This window comes from Choloepus didactylus, chromosome 21 (genome assembly GCF_015220235.1).
Source record: "Choloepus didactylus isolate mChoDid1 chromosome 21, mChoDid1.pri, whole genome shotgun sequence".
Taxonomy (NCBI): domain Eukaryota; kingdom Metazoa; phylum Chordata; class Mammalia; order Pilosa; family Megalonychidae; genus Choloepus; species Choloepus didactylus.
This window is the reverse complement of record NC_051327.1, coordinates 29,894,072-29,902,733: the sequence shown is the minus strand read 5'-3', so window position 1 is coordinate 29,902,733 and position 8,662 is coordinate 29,894,072. Positions and strand designations below refer to the sequence as shown.

Here is an 8,662-nt window from a genome sequence, read left to right as displayed (position 1 = left end):
CATTCACTGCAGGAACCTAATGGAACCCTTCAGTAAACGGCTCTTTGAATTAAGACTCCAGAGAAAGGGGAAGTCATCAATCCTGCCTTTCAATAGCAGCTTCTCCCTGAAATTCCTGTCAGTGTCGTCTTACACTGACCTCAGGGCTATGTGTTTAGAAGGAAATCTTTTGCCAGTTATAGGCTCACGGTCGGCACAAATGTACAAATGCTTTCTACATGCCAGGCACTGTGCCAAGTGTGTTACATGTATTATTTTGCGTTAACATCTTCTCATTAAAGCAAGGCTGAGAACAGCTCTGCATGTGAAATTTGCAAGAAGGGGAACTAGACTGGGGACTGGGTAAAAGCTCCTATTGGAATCCCTAGGACAAACACCTGGGGTTCTCCTCGGTGCTCCCGCTCCAAGTGGCAATGCAGCAAGCAGGAGCACCATCAGTCTGATCATGTAAGATCTGCAAGGGGTATATTACAGTGGTGGTGATGGGGGGCAAGGGGTTTTCCACTCCTATGAAATTTATGGTCCACTTAGTTACCATTACAACCAGTGTTCAGGGGCAGGGCTGAGACAAGACCGATAGGGCAAGGGGGAGGCACTGTTACATGTGAAAGCCTGATGCCAGTCAAGTGTTTCATCTTTTTCTCCCAAAGGGCCAGGTAGATGCCTTCCTCTTCCTCCAGGACCATATCCGGAGATTCTCCTGGCACCAGAATATCCTACTCCTAGAATACTGCTTGGTATTCTACAGAACTGTTTCCCTTGGAGGCACAGTCCTAGAATTCCTAATCCCAATCCCCATTCTAAAATGCTTTCCTTTAATAAAACATTCTCAGGATACAAGTTTCTGGTCTGCCCTCCCCTACATCTTCCCAGCATTAATGATCAGTAACTCAGTTGTATCACAACCTTCCTTGGAAGACCAAAATATCCTGTCTTTGAAGAGTCAGATCTTCCTTCAGCTACTTCAAAAGAAAGTAAAAATTGTTAACAAAGAGTATGAGGTATTTTCACTGTTGTACGCCACAGAAAGAAAGAACATTTTGGAGGTCCTTTGATGACTTCACCCTAAGCAGCCACTGGCCTTGAACCTTTTCCCCCCATGTAGCAGTCCCAGCTTGGGAATTCGCCAGGCCCAGACTGCCCCACCTTGTCTGCTGCCACCTTTGTCAGAACCTTCTGACCATCCCATTAAGGCCACAAGGAGAAAGCAGGTCCTCTAAGGCAGAGCAGGAACAGAGCAGCAGCACGAAAGGGCAAGACAAAGGCCCTCAATGAAGATTCACACTTTCATATTTCCTTAAGATATTTATTACCATCCAAACATACTTTCAACAGGGATGGGCATAATCCCTAATTTCCCTCGGACCCAAGTTTTCAAAGCTTTCCAGGGAAAATCCATCTTTCACGGAATCTTTTACCCAGGGAACAAGACTCCAGAGTGCCATCTATTTCTGACAGGTAGGTGAAAAGTCTAGATCCCTCCAAAGGGTAGACTAATTCAGACTCCTGCTTCCTCTGCCAATTCTTGGGCTGACATGAAAATTCCATCTTACTGTTTCCCATAGGTCTCTGGTTCCTTTTGTCTGAGGTGACATTTACATGTGTGGCCTGTCAGTGGCACTCCTGTCAGGCCACTGAAGAGCGCTATGGTAGCTGGCTCTGGACTGCCCATGGCTCCCCAGCCAGGGCCTTCAGGACAGCTGCAACTGACAACCAGGCTTCTGTTGACTTCTGGCTAATTTTTCAGGATACTTCAGGTCTTCTTTTTTGGTCTCAAGGGCCTCAGGAGCCTAAGCGGTCCCGCGGAATGTCCAAAATGAGGAAAGAGGAATTATCACTTGGATTTCCAGAGTTGCTGAGCTAGACACTAGGCACAGTAAGGCACCCAATCACAGTGTAAATGAACAGGATGGACTTAGGAAATTCCATCTTCAACAGGTCACCTCCAAGAGTTGCAATCCTCACTAGTTCCAACAGAATTCCTTTTTAGCTTTACGGTAATCCTTTGCTGCCTCTGCACCTCCTTCACAATGACTCCCTTTTCTTCTTTATAGTAATTACCTTAAAAACATATGGGTCACTTGATCAGGTGGACAAGGAAGACCAGCTTGTAAGAACAGGACCTTCTGAATAAGCCACCTTCCCTGGTCCAAGAGAAACCCCATTATTTCTATCCAGTGTGAGTTCTCTGATGGCTTATAAGGCGTGAACTCCGAGAGAAGCTTTCTCCACATTCAGAACATTTATAGGGTCTCTCACCTGTGTGGGTTCTGAGGTGACGAATCCGATTAGAGCTGTGAGAGAAACTGTCTCCACACTCATGGCAGGTATAGGGTTTTTCTCCTGTGTGAATTCTCTGGTGCCTGATCAAGTTAGATCTATGAGAGAAGTTTTCTCCACAGAGGGCACATTTATATGGTTTCTCTCCCGTATGCGTTCTCTGATGTCTGGTAAGGTGCATCCCTTGGCGAAAGCTCTTCCCACAAGTTAAACATTCAAAGAGTTTCTTCTCTGCCTTGTGGGCTCTGTGATTTGTAAGAAGGGGGGTGCCATCACTCATCGCTTCCCCACACTCAGAGAAGGGGTAAAGTCTCTCTCGCTCATGAGTTCTTTCATGAATGACAAGGTGTGAACTACGAGAGAAACTTTTCCCACACTCAGGACACTTATAGGGTCTCTCTCCTGTGTGAATTCTCTGATGCCTGAGGAGGTTGGAACTGTGAGCAAAGATCTCCCCACACTCAGGGCACTTGTAGGGCTTTTCACCTGTGTGTGTTCTCTGGTGCCTGTGGAGGTTGGAGTTGCAGGAGAAGCTTTTCCCACAGACATTACACTGATAGGGCTTCTCACCAGTGTGGGTGCGCTGATGGCGAGTCAGGTGGGTATTTTGACTGAAGCTTTTTCCACATTCAAGGCACTTATGGGCTTCTTCTCCCAGGTGTGCTCTGTGTAGTGAAAGAAAATGTGGGTTCCCACCTAAGAGGTCACCACAGTCCATGCCCATGCACAGTCTTTCTGCTGCATGTATTCTCTGGTGTCTAATTAGGTTCGAGTTGTTAGAGAAATTTTTGCCACACAAGGGACATAAATGGAGTTTCTTTGGCTGCAGTTCCTTTGGTCTCCCCAGTGCTCTGCAACTTGTGGCCTCCACTAAAGAGTGGTCCCTTTGATCTACTGAGGGAGGGTCCCAAGGCCCTTCGGACCTGTCACAAGGTCTTCCCTGCTCAGGACTCCAGGGTACCTCCCCGGGGACGAGCTCCTGAGGGTGGGTGTTCTCAAGGGAAACAGATGGAGCAATTTCCTCCCGGTTCTCAAATTTCTCTTCCCCTGGGAGAGAGACAGAGAGAAAGCAAACCCTTACATTTCTTCTTCATTGGAGACAAGGAAATCCCACACATCTGCTACTACCTGTACCTCAGAAGTCCAGAGAAGCTGTTTCTGCCTTGGTTTCCCATTTTCCCCTACAGGTAAAACACTCCAGAGAGGCATTCAGATAAGGATTGGGGCCATCACTCTATGAATCAGAGCTCAGGCCCGTCTTGGAATTCCCTTCCAGGAACTTCCATCCACCTCTCCAAAGGAGCCTCTGGCTTCTGCCCTTCAGAAATGGGTGGCATGAAGCAGGGCTGGAACTGGGGTGAGGCAGTGAGCTGAAGAGTGAAAGCCTATTTAAATTTTGCACCCTGGCAGCCCTGCTGGCCTCACCCTAGTCCCTGCCCTGGGATGGAGAGTGGACAGTACGGTCACAGGAAACAATTTATCACCCTGGCAGCAGTGGTGGGCTGCCCCATTGGAGGGGGCTCTACACCCACACCCTCAAATGCTTCACTATCAATAGTTGTCGGCCTTGCTAGACAACCTGCTCATCTTCATTTCTTACCTGGAACTGGGCTTCTGAGGTTTGGGCCCTCCTTGTAACTCTGGACACTAGGATCCCATGGCTTTCCTCCTTGTTCCACCTGGGTGCTTAGGGCCTCCTGACTGGGAACCTGAGACTCTGTTCACATGAAAGAAATAGATTTCTATATCAGCATTTTCCTTTACCAGGTGGGGGAAACAAAGATAGTCTTGTGTCCTGCCCTCAACTGACAGATACAGAATGTACAGTAAGTCTGACAGCAATTACTTGGAATACACACTAAACTATTCCCCGTGGTTATCTCTAGAGAAAGAAATTAGGGGAGGGATATTATGACTTTTTTTTTTTACACTTTGGCAGTACTTGGGTTTTCTTGAAATTAAAATGATACTTTTTTAATTAAAACAACAATAAAAAGAACATGGTCAGATGGTCAACTGCTTAAAGCCTCAGTTTACTATTGTAAAAGAGGCATGCCTCTTATGTTTATTTAAAGTAGAAATAAGTTTGGGCAACTCCAGAGAGAGAAAAAAAATAACATGGACAGAAAACGACCTGAAGCTCTGAGAGAAGGGCCTTTGTTGTGCTTTGCTAAAAGGAAAACCAAAACCTCATGCCACTTCCAGCAAATACGAACTTAAAGTCTAATTCCAAGAAATTGTGAGCTGAACTTCTCTCCATGTTTAGCACCCCCTGAAAGACCTATGCTCCTCTTTGGGCACCAAAGCAGCTGAAAACTGATATGGAGATCCTGGAGACAGTCCTGATGCAAGGAAACAAAAACCCAGCAGTTCTGCCCCCCTTTGCAGAATTAGTGTCAGTGAGTTTGTGGCTGTGATTCTCTTTATGCAGACCTGACGTTTGGAAACAAAGTACAGTGTGATTCTTTCTACGAGAGTGTACGTCAATGTAGTTGTGCCTGTTGTTTACGTATGGTCTTCCTTTACGTTGTTTTTAAGACCTCCCCCAACTTTTTATTATGAGAATTTTCACATATACAGAAAAGTGAAATGTATACAATGATTACCTATATATCCTCCACCTAAATCCAACTATCTGTTTTTTGTCATTATTTCACAAGCATCGTTTTTAATGTCTGCATAATAGTTCCACATACAGATGCATCTTAATTTATGCTTCTCTATTCAACCCTTCTTTTGGACATATACATTGTTTCCAAATTGTCAAAATTATAAGTGATGTCAGACGATCGTCCTCTCTGGTCACAGAGACTCTCCTTCCTGGATTTTTAAGAGCTGTGATAGCTGATAAGCTGGAATGTTGGTACTAGTGCCCTGAAGTTTTTGTCTGTGGGGAAGGGTCTAGAAGTACTAATGGGACATACAAAGTATAGGAGAGCTCAGAAGAACAAGCATCTTGAAATTGCAAGGAATCAAAAACTCAGAGCACCCACAGCATCCTGGGACACTGGGGGTGGGGGGTAGGGGGTGGAGGTGGATGTTACTGGATTCTGGCTTCTGCCCTAGGAAGTCTATTACGGTCCAGACTCCCTACCTTAGCTCTGGCGGCTGGGGCACGAGTCCTGGGTTGCACCTAAGTGTGCTGACTATGCCACCCAGCAGATGTTTAAAGGGATGTCTCCTGTGGTGGCTTCTGGCAAAACTCAGAGCTTATGTCAGGGAGGTGAGTGTCTAAGGGACAGGTCCCTGGTCAGAAATGGCTCAGTCTTCATCCCTGGAAAAAAAGTCCTTACCCAGTAAGTCCACATTCTCATAACTCTCCTGCACCGTGTCCCTGGAGAGGGCCCTCTTACTAGGATCCTGATGTCCCCACGCCTCCTGGGAGGTGTGCACAGCCATGTCCTCTAAGCTGCCAGGCAACTGAAACAGCACAAGGTCTCCTTTAGCCCCTGGTGCACCAAGAACAATTCAAGCAGAGTTATGAATTAAAAGGTACTGAGGGTGCTGAGGACACATTTCATGGGGAAGAAGGATGCCAGGCCTACAAGTGATGTGTGAAGGACACAAAGAGGGCAGGGGAGACACGTGTGGTGAGGGAGGAGGATCCTCTGCAAGTGGCAGGAAGGCCCCCGCCCCCATAGGAGAAACTCCAGGGAGGAAGGGCCCTGGGGGAAGACAGTGGGGACTTCCACATCACCTGGGGCCCAGTCATCTCCTTCTCTTCCAGGTGCCCTTCGGGAGGAAAGAGAGAAAGCCAGGGAGCGGATGATGCTGAAGGTGACAGAAATTACAATGAGAATGGCATTCCTAATTCTTGGCACCTCAAGCTGTTACAACACAGTATCCATTCCCCCGCACCCAGTCTCTGCTCTTAGAATTAGTCACTTAAAAAAAAAAGCTTAATAAAGTGATATCCAAAATGACAGGGTCAGAGTAAATGCGTCCCAGCAGTCTTCTTTCCTGCTGGCCGGCACTCAATCGGCTGGGGCTCCCACTGAACCAGAGGTCTCTGCTCTACATAACAAAAAAAGGGGCTCTACTAAGAGATCCCCATCCCTCCCCCACCCCAGAAAAGCCCCAACCACCACTTCTAGGTCTGTCACTCCACAACTGAGAATGGACTTCAGCAACTCCCTCTCCTGGGCAGCTGTGCTTCACCCTGCTGGTGCCAGAGGCAATCCCGCAGCCCCGCCTCCCTCCCGCCTGCCCAGGTAACTGTTCCTCACCCCTCTCCTTTACAGCTTGGGGGTCCCTTTTGGGGCTGGGGCCTAGCAGCTCCTGCAGCCTGGGGCAAGGGCTTCGCTCAGTCTCCACTGGCTCCAGCTTGAAGCTCGGTGACTCTTGTGCTGTTTCCAGAGGCAAAGGCTCCTCCAAAAGCATTTCAGTTCCCCGCCCATGGTTTGTGACCTGGGAACCAACCCACATCACTCGTCATCACAAGGGGACCCAACACAAAGGGAAATTACACAGGAGTCCACCGCGGGGACCCGCAGAGAGACGGCTGATTAAACTAGAGGCTTTTTTGATCAGGGAAAATGGGGGGTGAGAAGGTGTCTGTTCCAGTGCACACCTTGTCCACAAGCTTTTCTGATATACCTCACTCCCTCTTCCTCTCCCCCCACCTTTTCTAGAAGTTTTCATTCCTCACTACAAGGTAGGCAACTTGAGTGGCCCTGGAGGCAGTGACCTCAGAGACTCGGTACCAAACTGTTTTTCTAAGTTGACAATTAACTGAGACCCAGCACTGCAGAAACCAGACTGCTGACCCTAAAATAACAGTAGCTAACAGTTATTAAGCACTAATTATAAGCTCACAGCATGAACAAATTTCTTTTGATCCTCAAAACAACCCCTACAGGATATTTTATCACCCACTCTCATTGTACCAGTTGGAAAACTGTAGCCCAAAGAAATCAAGGAACTTGCCCAAAGTCACAAAGCTGGTACACACTAGTTAGGTTTGAAACCCTGGAGATCTAACTCCACAGCTCACACTAACTACTGCAGTGACGCTGCCACCGTATGGAAGCAGGGCAATCTTCGCTACTTATGGTGCCCATCTGAGGACAATCTGGAGGATGAAAGTTTCCAGATTCAATTCCAAAAACTTCTCTTGCCCATGTAAGGTGTACTCAAGACAATCGAGTAAATTCGAAAGGGGAAATAGGTCAGTGCGATGTCCTAGTCCTAAGAACCAAACCGCTGGTAAACACGCTCTTTCTCTCTCTCACCTGTTGCCTCAGTTTCCCAAGCTCTCTCTGCATATCCTCCACAAGAGTGACAGCTTCCTCGCCGCTCTCCGGATGCAGCTCCTGCACCCTGCTCTGGATCTCCTGGGGCAGGATGGTCAGGAACTGCTCCAGCACCAGCAGCTCCAGGATCTGCTCCTTGGTGCGCATTTCAGGCCGCAGCCACCCATGGCAAAGCTCCTGCAGCCGGCTGAGGGCTTCCCGGGGACCAGCTGCCTCTTGGAAGCGGAACCGTCGGAAGCGCAGATGGGAGGCCTCGGGGCTGGGCCCCGCGTCGGGTGGGGGCAGCTCCTGGCTCCAGGCGCAATCCTCCTCCAGTTTAACTATCAGGAGCCCTTCCCGCTCCTGGGCGCCGGGGCCCGACGCCATCGTCAGGCTCCCAGGGTGCCTTAGCCCCCAAACCAGCTGCGCCCGCCTGGGGAGGCGCCCCGGGCCCCGTGAGGGGGTGGGCGGTGTCGGCAGGAGCCGGCGGACCCGGGGCTCCAAGTCCCGGGCGAGGGGCCCACCTCCAGCCCCGGCGCAGCCGGCTCTGGCGCCTCGGCCCCAGGCGGTTCCGGACGCCGTGGCGCCAGGTTCCCAACCCTCCCCGCCAGGGCCTCCCCAAGGGCCGCTCTCCCGCCCGCGTCGGGAACCCACGTAAAACCCAGCCCTCGGCTCCCACGCCGGAACTCCCAGCGCGCGAGTTCAGCGTTCACAAACCAACGGCAGGACCAACTTCCGGGCTACGTTTTCTGAGATCTAGCGCCCATTGGATCAGGTTTCGCCACGGTCTCGCTGCTGGCCAACCAGAAGAGAAGAGTTGCTGCGGAGGCGGGACGAGCGAAGAGCCAATCAGAATACGAGAGGCGGGGCCGTCCGGAGAGCGGGCGGGCCCAGGGATCCCCAAGACGCCGAGGGGCGCCTGGGGGCGGTTGGGGAGGTCTGAACGCGGGTCTTCAAAAGCAGAAAGTGAGAAGCCCAAGGACGATCCGAGTCAGAATCTGCAGGAAAGCTCACTACAGTGCACCACAAACCGCGAGCCCACGCGAGATCCAGTGCCTCAGATTGTCGAGTGGGGCCCTGAATCTGAACTGTTAACAAGCAGCCCCCACCCGGGTTGACCGGGTAGGCTTCGCTCAGTCCCCAATCGGCGC

General features: G+C 50.1%; 1 protein-coding gene across 2 annotated transcripts; it reads right to left on the bottom strand.

Moving 5' to 3' along the window:
• Positions 1 to 1,290: 1,290 nt before the first annotated feature.
• On the bottom strand, positions 1,291 to 8,662 carry ZNF263 (zinc finger protein 263). Of its 2 annotated transcripts, XM_037815292.1 has the most exons (6): positions 7,512 to 8,662; positions 6,507 to 6,687; positions 5,978 to 6,051; positions 5,574 to 5,700; positions 3,881 to 3,997; positions 1,291 to 3,327 (listed from the first exon to the last, which is right to left on the bottom strand). In XM_037815292.1, exons 1-6 carry the CDS (start codon positions 7,896 to 7,898, stop codon positions 2,171 to 2,173), a joined length of 2,043 nt encoding a protein of 680 aa, XP_037671220.1. In that variant the 5' UTR covers positions 7,899 to 8,662; the 3' UTR covers positions 1,291 to 2,170. The 2 variants fall into 2 exon arrangements, with proteins under 2 accessions (XP_037671220.1, XP_037671221.1); XM_037815293.1 differs by lacking the exons at positions 5,978 to 6,051; positions 6,507 to 6,687 and having other exon boundaries at positions 7,512 to 8,661.